Source organism: Schistocerca gregaria, chromosome 8 (genome assembly GCF_023897955.1).
Source record: "Schistocerca gregaria isolate iqSchGreg1 chromosome 8, iqSchGreg1.2, whole genome shotgun sequence".
Lineage (NCBI taxonomy): Eukaryota > Metazoa > Arthropoda > Insecta > Orthoptera > Acrididae > Schistocerca > Schistocerca gregaria.
The window spans coordinates 120,526,763-120,551,281 of NC_064927.1; the positions used below are offsets into that span (position 1 = coordinate 120,526,763).

At 42.5% G+C, this 24,519-nt stretch overlaps 1 protein-coding gene across 1 annotated transcript in view; it reads right to left on the reverse strand.

Annotated features, from left to right (window-relative positions):
* Positions 1-6,794: 6,794 nt before the first annotated feature.
* The window catches only part of LOC126285071 (PR domain zinc finger protein 8), a 38,759-nt gene continuing 21,034 nt past the window's right edge, over positions 6,795-24,519 (reverse strand). Inside the window, exon 5 of the mRNA XM_049984394.1 lies at positions 6,795-7,213. Coding sequence (XP_049840351.1) covers positions 6,929-7,213 — 285 coding nt within the window. The 3' untranslated portion in view covers positions 6,795-6,928. The remainder of the gene's footprint in view (positions 7,214-24,519) is intronic.

Here is a 24,519-nt window from a genome sequence, read left to right on the forward strand (position 1 = left end):
AAACAGCAATGGCTCTACACGTTTCACAAGGAGAGGTGTCCACTCGTCATTGCCGAATTCGTTCAAATTCATGACACATGAAAGTGACCTAAGTGGGGATTTCAGATGGCCAAGCGTTTAGGAAATAAAAGGAATTTTGAAACGGATCTATGACCATGTGCACCTTATCTATTGTCCATGTGAGCAAGCACTGTTTGGCTCAGCGGTTATTGAATCAGACGAGAGCAGGAATAAGTGACCACCGTCTTAGACATCTAAACTTCCTGCAACGGACGCGATATGCTAACGTCTATTTGGCGTCACGCATCCCCCATTTGGCACAGATACTCCCGATACCACCCACTCTGGCTCACCGCATGTTGACGGTTTTGGGATCCTTTGCTAGTACGGGCATTTAAGATTCGTTACGAGTTCCTACAACTCCCGAGAAGCAGAGGGGGTTTAGGCCTTTGTCATGTTCAGAACAGACCGAAGGCCCTGTTCGTCAGCTGTCACCTGCAACTGTGGCGACGAACAGCTATGCTGCGTTACGCGTGGTTCGCTACTGGACTGTGCGATGAAAGAAGCTGTTTTCAGAATGTCAAGTTTCTTTTTCTGTGGATATATTAAAAAACATGTCACTGGATATTTATGCAGTGGTTTATTAGCGCCTTCTACTCGCGCACACGTCGTGAACTGGACAATAATTCAGGGATGTTCTGAAAACTCTGCAGTACCATATGTCCGTGATACAGGCATACTGCGTCACAATAACATACTGTCGCTTACTGCAGATGTTGTTACTGAAAGTCTTGCAGTAACCAGAGTAAAGTGGATCCCTCATACTTCATATAGTCCAGATCTAGCACCGTATTTTTTCTTTTCCCTAACCTTCAAAAACACCTTCGTGTGATGTATTTTCCGTCATCAGAATCAATATTAAGGATTCTGAAGGACCTTCTCACCTTGCCTTAGTTGACTGACAGAAACGCTAAAAAACGCGCATCGTATCCAAAGAATACTATTTTGAGTAGGACCATTAAAAATTATGAAGATGAGTAAAAGTATGTTGTCAAAAATTATGATAATTCTCTGTTGAACAGCTCTTGTATACTGCAAACATTATCCGTCTGTATTACGCTTCCTTGCAGCATATTCTATCTTGCTTTCGTTTCTATAGATCTTTGACAGTCCAGTACAACATATCTGATTTTATCGGTCAAATATTCATCCAGCCAATCGCATACCTGAGACGAGAAATCGTTACTAGCCGACAACGTGATACCGTCCAACATGCCCCGTAAGGTGAGTTGTGGAGTACGTGCATAGGTGTAAATATAGAGGCAAAATTGAAATGGTTTATAAAGAATCTGAAATCTCACAGTCCTTAACAATAAAACACCATCAAGACAGGGGCGATTCAAATGTCTCTCAATTCTCATTATTTGCCTCGTTCACCCCATACAAATGATCGGCTGATTGCTCCAAAGATGATGATTTCTGATGAAAGGGTTTTCAAACTGAGCTGCTGCTCTTTCTGTACGAATATCTCTGTCGAAGTAAAATGAAAGTTGAGGAAGCTTAGGAGCTGGACATTCAGTGCAAAATCATTAGATTTGTATCAGGCAGTAAATTAATGCGTTAAATTTCTTGATAACCACAGTTAAATATATAACACTTCAAGACACAGTAGCCATCGTCCCTTTTACTGTAAAACTCTTTCTGATTTAAATGTCTAAGAATATGGATTTTCATAAGTTGCTTCATACTGGTGGTACAGTCTGTTGAACTGCAGTTGGATACAATAACACGAATAACTGAAACAATCAATAATAAACATTTCTATTATTTTACTTACATATACATAACATTTGATAAATTTGTTTTTCTGCTGCTTTGTTTACAGACAAGGGTTACAGTGCAGCTTCTATAATGAACAGAAGAAGATAATAAAGCGATACGTAACTACGTATCATTTAGTAAACTAACAACATTCACAAATATTTACAGCGTCTGACTAGACATAATATTTATATTGCACTTATTCATGAGTATATTCTTGTCGCCGTTTAACACTTCCTACTTGCTACTAAACTATAGTGGATCAAATTGTTCATTGTGATAATAATGTCCTATACATCATTCTTCAACACATGCACGGTAAACACTGTATGTTGAATACTATGACATTCACAACTGAAAAGGTTGTATCTCACTTTTTAATTCCAAAGTAGCGAAACATTTTTGTGTGGAAGGTCTTGCGACGAGGAATTATGCAACACTGTTAAGCTGTTGTCCTCTGTTTATGTTCAGTGAGTCTCACAAGCTTAATGTATAATTCCATTCGACTGCAGAAATGTTAAGTAACACTCATTACTTATCCACAGGTAGTGCATATATTGCTGAAGGAGTAAATATTTTTCCTTGTTAAGGTCTTGTAGTTGGTAACTTTTGTTTGAAGTAAGTTTTTAACTGAAGAGATCAAGTGACAGTGTTCGTCCATAGTAAAATGTTTTACGAATGAAACACAAATATCACCGATTTTCTGCTTCAGCTGTTCGTTACTTCTTTTCATAACGTGAATTTCATTTTGTTTACATATTACATTATATTTTCGGCACACACCTGGACAAGAAGTTTGTTGTCTTGCAAGCTTAACTGATAGAAACCTTATGCGCACCACACATGTTTGTCATCACAGACTTATTTGCAATTACAGAGTTATTAGTATGTTATTAGTATAATGAGAAAGTCATTAAATTTAACTGCCCGTGACTAGAAGATCGGAAGTTTTGTACTTGGTGTTATAACAAAGTCTTTGGTACTTAATCTCGCCAACACAGCGATACAATAGTGACATTTTATGTCCATGGATTACCCCTTTCACCTATTCTTCTCTCGGTAAAGTATTTCTGCCAATTTATTATTTCACACCAAACGCTACAATTCGAAATGTAATTCGAAAGTGGTTGACTTAAATTGTTTGTTGTGTTACAGTTAGCCTTTAATAAACGTGTACCCAAGCTATCCACCTTTCGGTTCGTATTACACCATATATGGGTGTCTGTTGAATATTTCAGCAAAAGAGGGGGCAGAAAAGTGGGGGCAGGAAGTGGTTGCACCCTCCTGAAAAAATATCTTCAAAAACAGCACTTGCACCCTGCCCAACCATACCTGCGAAAGTATGAAATCATTAGCAGTTTGAAGAAAGGCGGAACATGTAATGGATACCGATCGCTAGTAAGTGTACACAAAACCACGTATGAAATCTCAAAACTGGCGGGTTAGCAACAAAGTTTTTCCCAGATTTTAACAGTTTATTTGTAATGAGCTATGCAGTTTGTTGTAAATGGTAGCCTGACTCCAAGATTTTTATTGATACACTTCCTCATATTTACTGTCCTTTTTCAAATTGAGCTCTTGAAGCTTCTATGGATACGCTTCTAGATGTGCTCTGACGGGATCTCTTGGCACAGATAGCGTATTTTAGGATGCTGCTGTAACAAAGACATCTACGCAGGAGAAAGCGCACTATGTTCTGTGGTTTTATGAGACACGTCAAATATTATCGTTCAACGGTGATTCTGAAGTACCTGTGGTTGAGAGCAGAGAGATTAGGATAGCGTCGGTGTATGGAACGGAAAGAGACTGGTAGTGTTCGTGACAAGGCAAGAAGAGATAAATCTGGAGCAAGTGCCGACAACGTTGGTAGCGGGCATGCAGCATTTCAGTGCAGTCGGCAGAAATAGTTGCGTCGTGTTTACAGAGCGACAGAAATACCTCACAGCACTTTGGTGAAGATTTTCACACTAACGGTTGCATTCCCGTACATACAGAGTGCGCAGCTCATGCAAGTTATTCAGCCACAATGTTAGGCCCACAAGTGCTCAGTTTGCTAGGATCATGCTAGAACGAATCAATGCAGACAATGAGTACTTTAATTAAGTTTGTTGTGATGAAGCGACTTTTCTCGCTTCTGGGAAAGTAAATAGACTTAATGTCCGGATCTGGAGGTCGGAGAGCCTACATATCGTGGTACAGGAGATAAGGGAACGCCAGCAAGTGAACGTGGGATTTGGTTTGGTTTAGTGCACAACACAAGTTTTGGACTGTTCTTTTGTAGTGAGCCTACCATTACGAGAGCGGTTTACCTGGACTTGTTGGAACTGATTGTTGCACCTGAGCTACAGTAAAGTCAGTTTAGTGTTTCAACAAAAAGGTGTACTCCCATACATGGGCTTATCTGATCCCCAGATCTTGGACGAAGCCTTTATGGGCAGACAGATCGGTACAGGCGGTCCATAATCATGGCCATCACTTTCACCATTCATAGCCCGCTCGATTTTTCTGTGCAACTACGTCTCCTCTCTTCTCTTATAATTATTTAAACTGAAATTCCCAGCTCGCTTCTATTTGTATGTTTGGGCTAATCTCGGGAACTGCTATAGGGGTTTCGGTCCGTTTTTGACAAACGGATTGATTCACAAAGAAGGTTGGCGTATATAATTTATAAATATTTCGTGGAAACAGGCTGAACTACGATGTACTGGAGTCCACCGACGCTTTGAAAGCGATGACATTGGCATCTAGTGGTACATCCGCTACAACTCCAGATGGCAACGAAGCTTGGGCGGAATACGTGATGGGCCCGGTGGTCACACGAGCCCTTGAAAACTGAAGGGTCACATGATCAAATCCTGGCCAGACCACCATGTTTCAGTTTCTTTTAACCTAGGAATCACCTCTCGTTGATGTGGACATTGAGCGGAACTGAAGTCGGTAGTGATAAAGTGCGGACTACATAACTGCGAGGTCGCGTCGATTCCCGGTAGGAATATGACATTTGTCTCTCTGTCTCTCTCTCTCCCTTTTCTTTTATTTAACAAAAAAGACCTACCTAGTAACCACTTCTTAATTATGTGGATTTTTAAACTGTGGGTCCCCTTTCCGCTGAAGTGGAGTTGAATTGAAAAAATTGCTCCAGGACATTGAGCCACACGCAATTATTATTATCACGCTCTTTACAGGCATACATAGATCCTTCTTCTATATAGGTTGTAAATTAATGTCAATCGTCGCCTTTATTTGGATAAATATGAAGCCTATTTTCAAGAACTACTGCAGGGATTTTGATACTGGCGGCGGATTCGCGCGACCGCTCCGACGACGTATGAGAGATCGTAAGGCGCGGCGACTTTGGCGCACGGAATGCATTGTTACTGTGTTGAGTCAGGCAGACCGCTCACTCCTATTGCTGTTCCAATACGCCGGCAAGTGACGTGTGCTGCTTAAACCATTTAATTTATACTAAAATGATTATAATCAGTTACCTAACGTTGTTCTCGGATTATTAATCGTAGCTCTGCGCAATGGCTCGTAAATGAAATTACCGCTACGCCAGATATGTAGTGCGACCGTAGGTACTTACAGCCACCCGTGTGAAAGTGGAGCAGATCGCTAGTTGCGGAAAGAGTTCAGTTTTGAAGTTCCTGTTGTGCAGAGAAACCGGCACGAATACACGCTGTAGAGGCGTTTACTGAGGAGATGTTGATAAACATATGGAGAGAAACAAAATAATTAAATGGACACCCTAGTTGCAAACAGGCGTTGATGTACTTCACTGGGGACATATTGAAAATGTGTGGCCCGACCGGGAATCGAACCCGGGATCTCCTGCTTATATGAAGTACATCTACGCCTGTTTGCAGCTAGGGTGTCCATTTAATTATCATTTGATTTCTAGCAAAGCTGCATGGTGATCTACAGTAACTGTTCTTTCGCGAACAGATACTACCGTCATATATACATACGTTACAATGTGCAACGAACGGAACACAAGTTGAGAAGTACCCATAAGGACTCTATGAGCTACTGTTGTGTACGTAGTTCCGCATAGTCAGCGCGTACACAACTTTCCCACTAGAGCGCGCCCCGCTAAGCACAACAGCGCAGGCGCAGCGCTCGTCCGTCTCCGCACTACGAGATGGCGCTGTCTTAGAGACGGACCAAATTCTGCTTCCGCCGATCCGTGTATTAATATGTAACGCAGCCAATGACATTGCTCCTAACGTAGACCCTTTTCTCCTCGCGGATCACACTCTCGCGATGATACCTGAACGCGCGAGGTATTATAACGAGTGTAGAGACCACCGATTACTCAGTCTGCATTAGTCTGCTTTAGTCTGTACCAGTCGATATCCAACTTTCAGTCTGCGCATAATAAGATTACCATATTCCTGTACATAGCCATGAAGAGAAATGTATAGACACTTTGTCAAGTATCAGAGATATGTGAGAATAAGATTAACGCACCAAGGCCAAAGGAACTTCAGATTGTCAATTGTAAACAGCATCCAGAATCAAGTTACGTAATATCTATGCTTTTTATTATTTTAATAAATGTGTGTGAAAATTAATCAAGTTCTGTTTAAAGTTGGTCACCATCAAGCAAAGTGGCATTTCTATCGTCTGACCTAACGGCAGAAGATAAACACGCCACGATAAGACCACGAGACATATTGCTGACACTCGCCTACTTCGTTAGAGCTACAAGTCAAATAATCTGATGGTGTGTGCACCGAAGGTGTTATAGAACGCACACCACAGTTACGCTAGCATTAAGCTACCATTTGCAACAAATCGCATAGTTGCATCGAGGATGGTTCCTCAATAACAACTTTTGGTAATCAGGGGAAGCCTATGCTGCCCTATGTTTCGTCAAGTCTCCCCCCCCCCCCCCCCCCACACACACACTCTTCGGTGCGAGTCTTGGATACATCCTTGGCTATCTCCATTACTCGCTGCTGTGTCGTGTAGGAACGGTCTCCAGACAAGGGTGCGAGGCGTTGCCTGGCCAGACGGAGGCCGGCGGGCAGCCGCGTCAGTCGAAGCGCAGGTAGGGGTCGGCGTGGTCGTCGTGTCGTCGGCGGCGGCCGGACCTGGGCGCGGGTCACTTGTCGTCGACGAGGTCGCCCTCCTTGTCCTGGTGCGCCGTCATGTGGCGCGTGAGGTGGTGGCGCTCGCGGAACGTCTCTGCGCAGACGGGGCAGCGCAGCTTGTCCTGGTCGCGCCGCCGCCGCAGCGCCTCGGCCTGCGACTCGCCCTTGTGGTGCGACCGCATGTGGTACACCAGGTCCGACGTCATGCGGAAGCTCACGTTGCACTTGGCGCACACGTTCTGCGCCGGCAGCGACAGCGCCGCCAGCGACGGCGGCAGCAGCGCCGCGGCGGCCACCTGCCGAAACACGCGCGCACCGTCAACAACAGCCGCCCCACCTGTCTAGGGGCTAAGGTTGGCAAGTATGGGATAGGCGACACTTAGCAAAAGACATCGTGAGACTGCTCTTAGTGGCGACAGTTTGTGCAGTAAATGAAAAAAATATATACAGAGGGGTCCCAAAAAGTGTATCCACTGTTTAAAAGTCCATAACTTGCTAACTAATTGACGGAGTTATCTAATTTTTGGTGAAAGTGTAGCTTAAAGCCCAACTTAAAGATATCACTGTAGTTGTTCGAAATGGTCACCATTAACATCCACACACAAACTGCTGACTGCAACGTGTTCAGTTGGATATTTACACATGAGTGTACGATGGATTCTCGAAGTTCATCCAATGTGCGTGGCTTTTGTCGGTAAACGACGTCCTTTAGTGTTCCCCACAGGTAAAAGTCCAGAGGAGTTTGGTCTGTGGATACTCCACAGCACCTCTATGACCTATCCATCTTCCTGGTAGATTTTCGTCGAGATACGCTCTAACACAATTTTGTTAGTGGGCTTGGGCACCATCTTCTTGAAAGTAAACTCTGCCGTCTCCATACAAGGATGGCAGGTAAAATGGATAACTGAAGTTTCTGAAGGTACACCTCACCGGTAACTGTACCAGTGCAAGATGGGTAGGCCGTAGAGGTGCTGTGGAGTATCCACCACGTTCCCCAGTCCTAACTCGACTGGACTATTACCTGTGGGGAACACTAAGGGACGTCGTTTATCGACGAAAGCTACGCACTTTGGGTGAACGTCGAGAATCCATCGTACACTCATGTGCAAACATCCAACTGAACACGTTGCAGTCAGTAGTTCGTGCTGCAGTTCGGCGGCATCGTTTGTGTGTGGATGTTAATGGTGACCATATCGAGCACCTACAGTGGTATCTTTAAGTTGGGCTTTAAGCCACACTTTCACCAAAAATGAGACACCTCCGTCAATTATTTTGCAAGTTATGCGCTTTTAAACAGTGGATACATTTTTTTGGACCCCTCAGTTTGATTCGCAAAAGAAGTATCTACAAAGTGTTTTCAACATTTTGGCACAAGACACGCTCCTGATTATCAGAAAATGAATCACCCAATTTGTATATCATTCAAGCATTTTTTGGTAATTTAAAAAAAGTAAAAACGAAACCTGTAGCGTTCTGTTACAGTTAGAGCGTACATTTTCATTGAGAATAGGCTATTGCAGATGTGACTCATATTTTACTGCCGCAAGACGACATGGACCACAGTCCACCATTGGCCATCCATGAAATACACTCAGACACAAAAAGACGACGCAACAATGAAGTAATAATCAGCATGACACGGTAATCGGTAGATGTGATGTACATGTACAAACAAATGCTTAAAATTTGAAAAAAACTGAATAATTTATTCGGGAGAAAAAGCTTCACAAACTGAATATGAGTCAACAACAGATACCCGCGTCCTTGTCGCTGTACGGCAACTCCCATTCTTTCGCTTCAACAACACAATCTTAAACTCGACAGCATTTTACACGGATAGAATGTAACGCACATCCCTAACTGGGCGATCCCGTCACCTTACGTAAAAAAAAAAGAGGAAAAATAAATAAAAATTAAAAAAAAAAAAAACACCACGAAGGAATCATAAGAATTGGAGAGAGTTCGACAGAAGTTACGTACATGTCATCTGAACGAACAAGTGATTACACTTTCACAGAAAATTGATGAATTGTTCAAGAGCAAGAGCTTCACAGATTGAGCAAGTCAGTAATGCATTACTCCACCTCTTCCCTTACGCAAGCAGTTATTCGGATTGGCATTGACTAACAGATTTTAAAGAAGATAGTTCTTATATAGGAAAACACCGGTCTGTAATTATTATAAATAAACTGGAAGCAGTCTTGATCGCATAACTTTTTTAATGTGGTGACCGGGTTCGAACTTTTTATAAGATCATCTCTGGCAGTACACCACCAGCCACAAGCAAGAGGGTTGCCATGCGCCACCACCTGCGGCAGACATTCATGGTCTGAAGATTATCTTACAAAAAGATCGAAACCGGTCACCACATAAAAAAAGTTATGCAATCAAGACTGCTTCCATTTTATTGACTAACAGAGTTGTTGTGCTCCTGAGAGAAATCATGCCAAATTATTTTTTTTAAGAGGTGGAGCCCCTCCACGCTCACACCGGCATGATGACCAATACAAAAGGTCTACTGCCATCTCTGCATGAGATTTAGTTTTCGCTTTAGATTCAAATGGCTCTGAGCATTATGGGATTCAACATCTGAGGTCCCCTAGACTTAGAACTATTTAAACCTAACTAACCTAAGGACACCACAAACATCCATGCCCGAGGCAGCATTCGAAGCTGCGACCGTATCAGCAGAGCGGTTCTGGAGTGAATCGCCTAGAACCTCTTGGCCACAACGGCCGACGTCACTTTAGGTCTCGCAGGATGTTGGTACTGCGATGTTTTGCGTACGTCTACTTAAAACTAGAAAAAATTAAACTCCTCCCGAACAGGCCATGAAGGCCCAACGGTATCGACCAGCCGCCGTGTCATCCTCAGCCCACAGGCGTCACTGGATGCGGATGCCGAGGTACATGTGGTCAGCACACCTGGCTTCCGGCCGTAAGTTTCCGAGACCGCAGTCGCTCCTCAGTTTGCCTCACAAGGGCTGAGTGCACCCCTCTGGCCAACAGCGCTCGGCAGAACGGATGGTCACTCATCCAAGTGCTATCCCAGTGCGACAGCGCTTCGGTGATCTGCCGGGATCTGGTGTTCGGTCAGGAAGAGAACGGAGATGATGTAATCGAGGAATTCTTCACAGTCCACAAAGAGGCAATGAAATACGTTCATTTGTAATTATAGTATGCTACACAAAATTCATTAAACTGTATCAGCATTTTAAGAGTCCAAAAAAATTAGAACTGTCGTCAGGAAAAAAGTGAATGGAAAACAGAACTGCACGATCATTTCCTAAATGTGAATGGAAAACTTGTGATGCAAAATGCAGTATGATTTATGTATAACTTTGCAAATTTTTCAATTTTGTCAGTTAAGAGCATTTTCATTAAAACTTGTGTTTTATATTATCCAGGTTTTTCAGTTCACCATACAATCTCGAAACCACATCAATACGAGTATCTGGAAACTTGCTGTATTAATTATTGGATGGAAATAGTTTCTTGTAACTTTCATCGTATTTATATTTGCTCCTCAAGAAATACGTTGACACATCTGGCCAGGTACTTGCGAAACTATTTACTCTAGACGGCCTTTTCTGCACAGTTATGGTCTTGATGTTCTTTTTTTGATTTTTTCAGCGACTTCCATAAACAATCTTTGTTTTCGTGTTTTGGTTAGTGTATCAAGAGTGTTTCTTCAGAAAAATCCTTACGAAATGTGCAAACAAAGCTAACATTTGGGGTGTTTTCTTCGCAGTGGCGCAGCAGCAGTGTATAAAAATGAACCAGAAATCAAAGGAGATATGTTCCAACTACGGTTTCGTGTGTATTTTTTGACGTGAGAACACAAAAATTGGGTCCGCATACTATATATAAATAGTCGAAGCTGTAGTAAATGAATTGCACAAGAGGAGCTAGGAACACGTGTAGTGGCGCACACAGCGAAAGGATTGTGTGAAAAGAACAGGGCAACAGTAAGAAAAGCTGATTTTTTTAGCCAGAAGCTAGAAAAAGGAGAAGAGAGCTGTTATTTGTTAGCAGTAGTGATGGAGATAAGCAACAATATGAAACAAGCTCTTTTAAAAAATAATATAGGCAAGAATTTTCACATAAAAATTATAAACATCTTTTCCTCAGTTTATACATTTTCCACCACAGATACATAATGGTTTGAAATTTTAACAGGTTCCTTCAAGTCATCAGCAAAGCCATGTATCAACACTCATGAATATATATTCATATGGATGTGTTGTGAAAATTTTAATAAAAGTACGAGTTAAAAATTATAAAACATTTCTTATTAGTGCAGACCCTTCACTGTAGGTCACTAGAATAACAATACTGTCCTTAACATACAGTAGGAAATTCAAATCAATGTCTTTCATATGTTCTGAGAATATCAAAACATCAGAAATTTAAGACACGTGAAATGGGATTCTGGGTCTCTCCTTAACGGGAAGGCATCGCTAGAAAATGAAGTACAGCAAGGAACCATGGGGATATTCGTAACTGGAGAAGCAACACGCCCTGTAGCATGCCAACTACGGTGATTTGGAGCTCTTGTGAAGAAATGGAAATATTAATAGCCGATTGCAATGGGGATTGTACAGATTACACGCGGATTACCTGAGTCGTCAACATCGAACATTCGTCTCTGAGGATGAAGAAGTGGAACACAAATGGATCACATTCAGAAGCATTGTAGAACACACACCAAGCAAGGTAGTCACAAAAAGGGAAAGACCTGCTATGATTCCGTATCCATGTGAGACAATTGTTACGAAAGTAAAGAGAGCCTCATCGCAGACTGAAGGATGAGTCCAAGAAATTTTTAGTAGAGCTGAGTACTGGTGTAGAAATCCCTTGACCAGCGACAGCCCTATGACTAGCGGTCTAGCAGATTCCGTACAGGAGGGCGGCTGTCAAAATAGGTGACTACCAGCGTGGTGTCAGTGGCATTGAGCGACCTTGACACGTCCACACGGTACGAACGCCAAAAATTTTAGCAGCGAGTGACATACTTCATTTTTACTTGTTTCTGGCGTACATCTATACTGTGATTTCATTTCCTTCAGATCAGCTAGCTACAGAGTGTCAACTTCCGTACGTATCATCTAGTGATGCGTTCATATTTAGAAATAAAATTGATGGAAATGGAAATGCCGTGTGGCTAGGGCCTCCAGTCTGGTAGACGGGTAGACCTGGTGCAAGTCTTTCGAGGTGACGCCACTTGCGTGTCGATGGGGATGGAATGATGATGGACAACACAACACCAATCCCTGAGCGGAGAAAATCTCCGACCCAGCCGGGAATCGAACCCGGGCCGTTAGGGATGACATTCCATCACCCTGACCACTCAGCTACCAGGTCCGGACATAGAAGTGATGAAATCACATAAGGAGGAGGGGCGGTGCTGGAAGACGTCTTCATATTAGATGTCACAGAACTCGTTGTGGGAGCTATTGAGGAACAGACACTGCTTTCATGTTGCGAGTCACTTATTTCGGGACTCGTAAATCCAGGGTGCATATGACGTTTGCTGTGATTGATTCAGAAATGAGGATGGATACATTTGTACAGCGCTGTGTAAAGCGTTTCGTTTAATAATATTGCTGTATTACTTTGTTTCGAGCTTGTAAAGTTGTTTGCGGTCTGGTAGACGTGATTTACTTTCCTTTTGTTTTTTTCTCGAGAAAAAGAATGTTGTTTAGTAAAATAAGCATCGAAAGGTCGAATATGGCTTCGTGTTCTCGTAACGTTAACGAAGTAAGATTATCTTTGCATTTTTTCATTAAATATTTCACTAACTCATTGAATTCGGCTTATTTATTCTGGTCGAGTCGTCCGGTAGCAACTAGCCTCCATTTTGTGGTAAAATTGTGCTTGCTTTTCACAGTACTCGTAGTGGATTTTGTGGGGAAGGATGGAGTTAGACGTTACAGCGGTAAGATATTACCGTGTGCCTTGCGTTAGACTGTCACCGTCACCAATCCGCCCAAACACCGTTATGCTGTGGCTGTGTGTGGAATTGAAATACAGTACAGAGAATTTAAAATTGTGTTGTTGGAGCGAAATATTTTGTCTTCCTATGAATCATATAGCTCGGAATAACCACCGAATATTTAAACTATGTACTGAGACATGTCTTTGGAGTGTTGTTGTACCAACAGTAATGGTATAAAAAGGTGCGTTGTGCTTCGGGAAGCTCTGCCGTCATGACGTGAATTGGGGTCTGCTATTAAAGGAGTCGGGGGCCACGTTGTTACGTTCTAACAAATTCCGTTAGTGCTATGATCACACTACGGCTCAAAGGGAGGCGGACAGCGAAACAACCAAAGAAAAATTAAATCTGCATTTTTGACTACCTTTGTAGTGAGATAGTCGGAGAAGTAGAACAATCAAAACGAGAAGCTAAAGAAAAAATTACCAAGATACGTGAAGGAAATGCACGTAAGCCGAAAAATCATGCTTGTATGCCTGTTTGCTGCAAACAGCGCACGTGACTAGATGATGATGTTTGGTTTGTGGGGCGCTCAACTGCGCGTCCATCAGCGACTGTACAAAGTCGCAGTTTTGACACAGTCCAATTTTTACACAGTCACATCTAGCCACTGTCACCAATGATGATGAGGAGCAGAACACCCAGTCCCTGGGCAGAGAAGATCCCCAACCCGGTCGGGGATCGAATCGGGGACTCCGTGATCCAGAGGAAGCAACCGTAGCCACTAGACCATGAGCTGCGGACTCACGTGACAAGATGATTCACCTTCGGGTTAAGATGAGAACTCTGTGATCGGAAATGCTTCAGCCTTGTTAACTGTCAACAAGTGGTCAACAATCAGTGGAGAGTACGCAGTGTGAGAGATGGACTCAATCAAAATGCACCAAGAACTAGTCCTATTATTTTTCCCATAACCGCAAATCGGACAACAAAATTTAATAGTTTAGTAATTATGATAATGAGAGAGATTACTGTTCATATCGTCATTTTCACTGAAGTTCTACATAAACAAACACGAAGTCGTCATATTACCTCATTGTGACTCAGAAAATAAATTCTAACAACCTACCCTACTGTGAAATTTTCCCAGCATACTGAATATTTTATGAACTTTCGGAATAGCAGCTGGATGATGTTGACTTTTTGCCACAATACTTGGGCTGGTAAACGCTCAGCCATCTTCAGGTGGGTGTCCGCCACTAACACTCACCTGAAGGTAGCTGAACGCTTACCAGCCCAAGTATTGTGGCAAAAAGTCAACATCATCCAGCTGCTATCCCGAAACCCCACAGTGCAACCTGCGCATTAATTTTGTTACAGAATTGTTTGATTAGGATGAGAGCGCCATAGAAATGCTCTTCAACCCATACTGGGAGACGGTATAGAAAAATGTTCTTAGTCGCTTATAAATCTGAATCATCAGATAATTTTACTTGTTTCCTCACGTAACTACCCTACTGATGAAAGTGGAAAAGTGTTTGGCTATATGAAAACTTAGCAACGGCCGTTCTACCCGTCAACCATCCGCGGGTAGGAAGGTGGAAAGGGGAAATTACATTGATTCACAACCCTACACTTTTCACCAAATAAAGTACATGAAATCTGAACTTCTACCTGCGTATCGAATGTTAAAATGCGGTAACGTAAGGGAATACAGTCATGTAACGCAATCGACAATCGCCAGTAATATGACAGGTGAACACACCACCAGTTTCAAGCCTCAAATGAAACAAGAGAGCGCTGTGCGTTTGGCGGGGCCATGATAACCAGGAAATCATAAGACGGCGCTTGCAGAAAGACAATACACACCGTCAACAGCTCTAGTGCCACCAAACAACCAGCGATGACCAAGCCCCACGTTATTGGTGATGAAATATTAGCCAACAACATGTGGACGAGTAGCGCCAGCTCTGAACCTCTGTTGATAGAGAGAGTAGGATTCCAAGCAGAATTTAATATAAAACCTCTCCACATATTTATAACTTCGAAATTTATCTCAATAAGCTCCTCAGTAATACTATCCCAGTAATTCTACTAGCATACTAGAATTTTTGCATTGTTATACCCACATTAGTTGACTGGTTCAAACGGAATAGTCCGTAATCGCCGATTTTTTCCGGCTGTTGCTTACGTTCAATACACTGTTGCTAAAAGATGCTAATCGTCTGACAGATATATGACATGCCACGTGGCTCAGTGTGTGATATCTTATCTCGATGATCTGTCGTCGTCGTCAGCGAAAAATCTCTGAACGGCGCAGTTTTATCCGTGCTAAGTAAAGGTTGGAACTTTTCACCGACGCCTAGATATTCATCAGTAGTTGATTTTATAAGTCCTGTCATACAAGCTGATTTTAAACTTTCTCTGGGAGCTGTTCAAGAGGCCACAAGAGAAACACGTCGTGTATGAAATGTGGATGTTTGGTGGCGGTGGGGGTGGATGGTGGGGATGGGGGAACGTCCGCCTAAAACTAATATTATTACAACTTAGAAACTACTTTGTGTTCACTCAGAGTGCATCCTGATACTGTTATTTTACCCAGACAGGGACAATGCTGCATTTGTGTTGGCCAAGCAGTATAATCTACAAAAGAAGAAGAATTTACTATTTGATGTTGGGTATCGCATACTCAGTCCTAACGCGACAAAAATTGCTGAGAGGAAAACTGACAAACTCCTGAAGAAAAGTTCCTTGTCGAGACAGACTATCAAAAGTCTTGATTCTTACTATGATGTCTTACAAGATTGTAAGACCTTCCGAAGATCCACAAGGGAGTGATTCCTCTCAGACGTATTGTAATTAAAATTCGTGCTCCGACAAAGTGTAGCGGATCACCTTGATTGTTGAGGCCACTAGTAGGTTGGCGTGTTAAGAACTCCGCGTATTTATTGTGTTGATTGGAAGGAGTGCGTCTAATATTTTAGTAAGTGCTGATGTGGACACGCTTCACTCACATTCCTCCGCCTGATTCGTTACGGTTTGTTGAGGTTACGTTTAGTGTTGAAACAACGAACCTATTTCGACGTCACTGACTTCCACTAAATTTTTACTCTGTTACCAGTTCTAGGAGCAGACAGATGGAGTTTCGACGGGAAGTCCGTCGTCGCCTTTCATTGCCAATTTGTGTATGGAAGATTTCAAGGAACGTAACCTGGAGTTGGAGAGTTTAAAACCTGTCCAAATTTTTAGGTTCGAAGACGACACTTTTATTATTTGGACTTACGGCAGTGGGCATAAGCACAGCTTTTTAGCACATCTTTGTTCTATCTAAGCGAGTATTCGCTTCGATAAGGAGTCGGAAAAGGATGGCTTTGTTGATGGTCACTGCAGCTCAGAACTCTTCATAGAGTAGAATTTAATACAACGGCCAGTCAGATGAGAACAAGAGGGATGCGAAAAACTAAGTAAATTGTTTTATATTTCAAAAGCAATCGCCAAAACTGTTAATATATTTATCCTACTGTGGTACAAGACGGTCAGCGCCTTCATGGAAAACTATTTACGGTGCCTACGGAACCACAATTGTACTCTGGTGTCCCCTCTTAGTCCGAAGTAAATCGGCGGCAACGAATGCCTTTCTTTGTTGCTCCAAAAACGCGGCCTTCACATTGTAAGAGATCGGGACTGCATGGAGGATGTCGAAACAACGTTGGCAACATGTGGGCCGACATTATTCCGCAACATAATGATGCTGTTTCAACCATACCGCAGAAGTTTCGCTAGGAAGCCCTTACACATCGCCGGCCGGAGTGGCCGTGCGGTTCTAGGCGCTACAGTCTGGAGCTGAGCGACCGCTACGGTCGCAGATTCGAATCCTGCCTCGGGATGGATGTGTGTGATGTCCTTAGGTTAGTTAGGTTTAATTAGTTCTAAGTTCTAGGCGACTGATGACCTCAAAAGTTAAGTCGCATAGTGCTCAGAGCCATTTGAACCATTTAAACCTTACACATCCTCCATGCAGCCCCTATCTCTTGCAATGCGACTGCCCTATTTTTGGAGTCCAGAGAAAAGACATTTGTAACCGTCGATATACAGGGTGTTACAAGATGGTACGGCCAAACTTTCTGGAAACATTCCTCACACACAATGAAAGAAAATAGGTTATGTGGGCATGTGTCCGGAAACGATTACTTACCATGTTAGAGCTCATTTTATTACTTCTCTTCAAATCACATTAATCATGGAATGGAAACACGCAGCAACAGAACGTACCAGCGTGACTTCAAACACTTTGTTACAGGAAACGTTCAAAATGTCCTCTGTTAGCGAGGATATATGCATCCACCCTCCGTCGCAAGGAATCCCTGATGCGCTGATGCAGCCCTGGAGAATGGCGTATTGTATCACAGCCGTCCACAATAAGAGCACGAAGAGTCTCTACATTTGGTACCGGGGTTGCGTAGACAAGAGCTTTCAAATGTCCTCATAAATCAAAGTCAAGAAGGTTGAGGTCAGGAGAGCGTGGAGGCCATGGAATTGGTGCGCCTCTACCAATCCATCGGTCACCGATCTGTTGTTGAGAAGCGTACGAACACTCGACTGAAATGTGCAGGAGCTCCATCGTGCATGAACCTCATGTTGTGTCGTACTTGTAAAGGCACATGTTCTAACAGCACAGGTAGAGTATCCCGTATGAAATCATGGCGGTGAATCGAGGAAGTACAGTACATACTGACAAAACTAAAAAAAAAGCTCTAACATCGAAATTAAGCGTTTCCGGACACATTTCCACATAATATCTTTTGTTTATTTGTGTGTGAGGAATGTTTCTTGAAAGTTTGGCAGTACCTTTTTGTAACACCCTGTATACTTCGGACGAATCATATTTCTGTTAGCAAACGCGGACATATTTCCATAAAGGCACTAGCCTTCTTGTCTCACAGTGGGATAAATGTGTTAACAGTTACGGCGACTACTTCTGAAATAATAAACAATTTACTTATTTTTTTCTGTATGCCTCGTTTTCATTTGACTGCCCCTTGTACCGAATTACGCAATATACTTCTTTTCCGTCATCCGTGTCAACTCTTCGTTAAAGCACAACCTCCAAAGTTCTGAGTATACAATCTCGTTATCAGTGAAGATAGCTTGTAAAAGCGCACCTAAACCAACTAACTTTTTCTCCCAGTTTTGCCTCTTTTTGATCTTAAACGTGCGCTCAATGTCGTTGAATGAGTGGCGATTAATGTTGTGACGTCAATCCGTTGGCTGTAGAAGACGTCAGCTGTTTGATGTTCTTCTTTCTTTCACGATAAGCTTTTTGCCTCTCTACAGACGACATTCCAATTTTATTTGCTATAAATATAATGAATTTTTGAAACATATCAACTCCATAGTCTCTGTGTTTATCTTCCTCAGTTCTGTTCGTAGCGCAATATTAATTTTTGTAATATAAATTTTTGTTGGTTAGTTGGTTGGTTTGGAGCTAGCGGACCAAACAGCGAGATCATCGGTTCCATCGTATTACGAAAGAATGGGGAAGGAAGCTGGCCGTAACTTTTCAAAGGAAAAATCCTGGCATTTGCATGGAGCGATTTAGGGAAATCAGGGAAAATCTAAATCAGGATGGCCGCACTCGGGTTTGAACCGTCATCCTCCCGAATGCGAGTCCAGTGTGCTAACCACTGCGCCACCTCGCTCGTTATATCTATTTTTAAATGATACAATACTAAAATGTCACAAATTGTTTAATTCGCTCATTTCTTTTGCCTCGTTAACATCCGTTCTTTTGGGACAACCTCCGCTGAATGTTTGCCTGGTTCAGTGACATTCGATGCAGCATACAGTTAGGGCATTTAACAGAGAGATCTTGGGCTACAAAATGTATTACATGTAGCTTGCCAGAGTAGAGGAAAATAGACTAGGTAACTACAGTAACGGAAACTTTTTCGGACATCCTCTCGTTGGAGTGAGAAGTCTTCACTGCAAAATCGTGCACAACGACAGGTATTGCAATCAGACGATGAAATTTCATCACAAGAGGAGAAATTCAATGGGCGGGGATGGTTCTGTCCTCTACTAGAAACTGTGTATGCAACTGGTCTTATTATTACAATTTTTAGAACAGTTAAAGCTAGTTAATATTGACTAGCACATTTGATCACAAGATAAAAGTTGAGGCAATTTGATAGTCACCGTGGCACCTGCGGCGAGGTTAACCCTACAATCATACTTAATAACATACTTAACAATCATACTTAATAAGTAATAGGTATCAAGTACGTATACGTTTTATATTAACAATCTTATTAAAGTTTGGTAAATTTGCTGCTTCCTCACGCTGTGCACTCCCATGTAATTCCAGATGTATGCATATTCACGTACTTCTAACTAGTCCTGGTTTTCGGTGGCGTATGATAGTACGAACTGCCTTATAATTTGTCTAATTTGATAACTTAACCATGTAATACAAATACTCGCTTCATTAACAGTTTTAAAAGCTTCCAAGGTTACAAGTTGACAAAACATGTAGGCAAGGTGGGTTATTTTCTATTACATGTATTCGTTATCCGCTGCAGTTGGTAGGAATGGTAGTGTATGACTGTAAACATAATAACCTTGAAGTTATAGTAACCAAGGGAACATGGTTTGGCTAGCAACAAAGAATTTACTGTGAGCAGTTTAGCAAAATGGGCGCTACTATTATTGTACGTTTAGAAGAAACTACTGTGTTGAGAAATAGTGTGCATGTGACCGTTTTCTCAATGTGGTAGGCTGAAGGATAAAACGACTGTGAACTATCCAATAAATTACAACCAAGCTACATGGGCAAGCTAAACCGCTCAAAATACAGGGATTGTTGGGTAAAAATGTCCAACAGAAGCCACATGCCAATTTTTCTAAAATTTTTAAGGATTTACACATATTGGATTCAAATCACTGAAGAATTTATCCAACCGAACAAGTACATCCGTTTACGATGTTGAGATACTGAAAACAAGGAAAAGCCATGTGAAACGAGAGCTGAGGACTTGAGCTACTGGATGACAACATACATCTCAATTTTGACACAAATTGTCGAAGTTGAGTTGGCGAGTGCGTTGTTATAGAAGAGGAATCACAAGATTTCTTACCACAACTCTGGTGTCTTTTTAAGAATTTTCTCTTGAATTCTTTTCAGAATGTTTCCATAGTAATGATCAGCGTCTTTGACGCAAGTTATTGAACCTAAATTTCGAGCGAACTGTGAAAAAAACTTTTTGTATTATTTCGACAATGATTAACCACAGTTGTGCAATTTTTAGGCTTGCAGTTCCTTTTCCATCCGACTGTGATGACAGGACCTTCATCTCAATCACGTAGCTCTTTATACTATGGTCATCTCTTGTGACGACTCTCTGCATCCTCATCGCCAACTACATCAAGAAGCTTCTCTCCACGTAACTTCTGATTTTCGACCATTAAACGAGAAACTAACATTGCTACAAATCGACGCATATTTAATTTTTCGATTAAAATCTAATACCGAATATGAACTGAAATTCCAGTCTCCTCTACACGATCTCAAGCAGAAGATGTTTGGTGCGTGTCATATAACTGTTGCCCTGGACGTCAACGTCTGTAGCTGATGTCGAAAGGCTTCCTCGTTGACGCCCGCTGTTGAACCGGGAGAAGCATTCATAAGTTGTTCTCGACCTTCAACATCGGTATCCAACCTTGTTTCAAAGATTCCAACTACTGCGTAAACGTTAAAAACGTACTTTTTACAACTGTTGCCACAAACAATATATTACAAAAGTCTCTAAGGATATATGAGGGGCGTCTCACGCATGTCATCCATCACCATATCATGGATTTTATCAACGATTTCTGGAGTCGTAACCTCCACAGGGCGTCCAGAACGTTCAGCATCACTTATCCCAATATGGTCACTCCGAAATTTTTGAAACCACTTATAAACTTATGAATGGTGGGCTCCATGTGGTTACCAAGTCGTGCAGCGACCGTAAACCATAAAATTACCAAATTTGCAACTGGTTGCTGCATAATTGGTAATTTTGCACTTATAAACTGTTCTCATCGAAGGTGTAGAGTCACCATGATATTTACCAAGCTTCTCTTTAATCTACAGAGGCGTTTTTACTTTCATGAAGTAATGTTTAGTCACCACACGAAATCTTCTTCATCCATTTTTTGACAATCACTCGACTTCCTTGATTCACACGAATGCCAAACACGAAGAAATAGACCAATATGGCTCAAAGTTGATGTGCGTTCTTTCCAAAGATGCTACTAACTAAACATAACCTCGATAGCGCAGGTTGTGCCATCTCTCGGACTTTGCACGGACTTTTCAAACGCCCCTCGTAGTACAAACTTTCGCTTTAATAATCATACTCCGAAAACTATACTAGACATCAATCATGTGATAAAATGGGGATGTATCAGATGTTCGTCCGGATACACTGTTGAAAATGGCAAGAAACCAGGCCGCTCTTTGCCACATAAAGAATCATATTTTTAACACAATTTCTTGACAGTATTCGACCTTAATGCAGTATATACTTAAATATAAGGTGTTCCAAAGATTTAGGGTCAAAATTTACAGACGATGTAATTAAAACCATATTTTGAGATAAGAAACAATTATCTCAGTCATGAGATCACGGCATAATTGCTACAGCTATACTCCGCAAGCTCCCGAATGTATGCAGAGTGTAATTTGCATACGATCGTCATTTCCCCCACTTGCTGTTCCGGTCGGGAATGGTGAGAGAGAAGAATGTTCGTAAGCCTCTGTGTGATCATGAATGTCTTATCTTCACGGCCTTTCACGAGGTATGTGTAGGAGAAAGCAATCTGCTGGTTGACTCTTCCTAGGTTGTACGTTCACGAAATTTTAACAGTTAACGGCATCGCTTGTAGGGTCTGCCAATGGAGTTGCATGAACATTTCTGCGACACTTTCGCACTCAATGAACGATCCTGTGACGAAACTTGCTGCTCTCCTTTGGATCTTCTATAAATACGATTTGGCATGAATCCCACACTCACGAACAATATTCGAGCACTAGTCGAATGAGGGCTTTGGAAGCTACCTTCTTCCTGGATGCACTACGTTTCCTGACGATTCATCCCATGAATCTTAAGCTTCCTTTCGGGAAACGTAGTCATACAATAACATTTGTTTACGTTCAGTGTCGACCGTCAATTTCTGAAAGACAGGATCGATCATCTGCATGTCTGCCTACAGTTGGCCATAATTTTCTAGTGTTACAACATAGGAACACCTATCATTGGACACTAATATGAGGTGTGCACGGCTTTCGCTTTGATGACGGCTTCATCTCTGCTGGGGACACTTTCAGCGATGTGGCTGAATGTCTGTGAAGGAACGACAGCCCATTCTTCCTCAGTAGCCGGAACCAGAGAAGGTAGTGATGTTGGACGCTGGGGTCTGGAGCGAAGCCGACGCTCTGACTCATGCCAAAGGTGTTCCGTTAGGTTCAGTTCGGCACTTTTGATCAGACAGTGCATATATAACAGCATCGTCCTCGAACTGCCTAATGGAGTTAATGACATCAAACGCCAACTCATTTATTTATAAACTACTAATATATCCTAACAAATGCCTTTAGCGACGGTCTGGGTGACGCTAGATAATCAATACACAACATTCAAGTGAAATGCCCATAGTATTTACAACTGTTTACACTTCATAACCGGTTGTCGAAGACGGAGGACTGCCACGTACAGGTAAGGCTACTTGGAGACATGCATTTACTATAAACTTATGAATGGTGGGCTCCATGTGGTTCCCAAGTCGTGCAGCGACCGTAAACCATAAAATAACCAAATTTGCAACTGGTTGCTGCATAATTGGTAATTTTGCACTTATAAACTGTTCTAATCGAAGGTGCAGAGTCACCATAATGTTTATCAAGCTTCTCTTTAATCTACTGAGGCGTTTTGCCTTTCATGAAGTAATGTTTAGTCACCATACGAAATTCTTCTTCATCCCATTTTTTGACAATCTCTCGACTTCCATGATTCACACGAATTCCAAACACGAAGAAATAGACCAATGTGGCTGAAACTTGAATGAGGGGGTACAGTGTTCTGAAAATCGAGCGAACATTCAGACACAAGTTTTGCAATAGGCTACATCCTGCGTAGAACAAATTTGTCGCCCTGAACAGAATCTCACAATCGACTGGGATCTTCGAGCGACCAATAGATAGCGGTGGTCCTCGATAAAGAACTGCACGCACGTTATAATTGCGAAGATGGTGGCGTGGGAGATGATGCATCAATAACTACCCGTTAACCCACCCAATACAATCACAGTTGAAAGAATACAGTGTGGAGAGTATTGGTGGTGCGACAATTACACTACCATCGTAAACGACGTGATCCAGCAATGGGGGCAATTGATTCTGAACATGAAGTTGTGTGCTGTCAATGGATTAAACAGTGTAGTAGTGAAGTGCCGCACATGCTAATGATTGTGTTGTTAATGGGTGAGAGCCCTTTCAGCTGTGGTGCTTGGAACGATGAAAATCCATACTACACTTTCCTGAGCACACCAGCTAAGGTTCTTTAGCAACATGTCGCCTGGAATCGTGCAATAATAAGTAACTGGGCACTATTTGTTGCTATCATGTTTGAATGACGGGCGGTAGCTGATGTTCAGACCTCAGAAAGTAATTTACACATGCACAAGACGAATGGCGCATTCTCATAAGCGGCGCACCTTCCGTGTTTCGTGCAGACACAATTCTGCTGCGGTACGGAGAACACTTGTATCGTAGTGTGGGAGCGAAATGACGCGGCATCTGGAAATGTGCTTCCGAAGTTGAAGTATGCGGATCAGTGGTGTTTTTGTGCGCAAAAGTCTCATTTACCCACAGATGTTGGCGGCGTGTGGATCAAATGCAACGTCGTGTCCAGCTGTAGTGAAATGCCGCCAACAGTTTGAACGAGACACATTAGCTCATGAAACATACGTAAAACAGGACGGCCAAAACTTAACTAAGAGAGGCAAATTATCACTAACCATACCTCAAATCAATCCCCGTCAGATTTTTACGAAGGGACTTCAAAAACCATGTTACACATTATTATGGCTTTTACTGAATGCTGCACTACACTTCAAAGCGACTCAGATACATGACACTATTTTTCAACATAGTCGCCGCGCGGAGTGGCCACGCGGTTGGAGGCGCCATGTCACTAATCGTGCGTCCCCTCCCACCGGAGGTTCGAGTCCTCCCTCGGGCATGGGTGTGAGTGTTGTCCTTAGCGCTAGTTTAAGTAGTGCGTATGTCTAGGGACCGATGACCTCAGCAGTTTGGTCCCTTAGGAATTCACACACGTTTGAACATCAACGGTCCGGATTTTCTCCTTTGAGCGGCTTGTAGAACGTGCCGATCGTCGGAACTTCTGAAAATTTCCCGGCGTATTTCTTCTTTTAATAATTTTCGGGTGTGCAGCCGGATGTCGTCGACGTTCTGCCACGGTATTTCAGCCCAGAGAGGTACGGCCATCTTCAGGTGAATGGACAACTACTGAAGTCCAGAATGAGATTTTCACTCTGCAGCGGAGTGTGCGCTGATATGAAACTTCCTGGCAGATTAAAACTGTGTGCCCGACCGAGACTCGAACTCGGG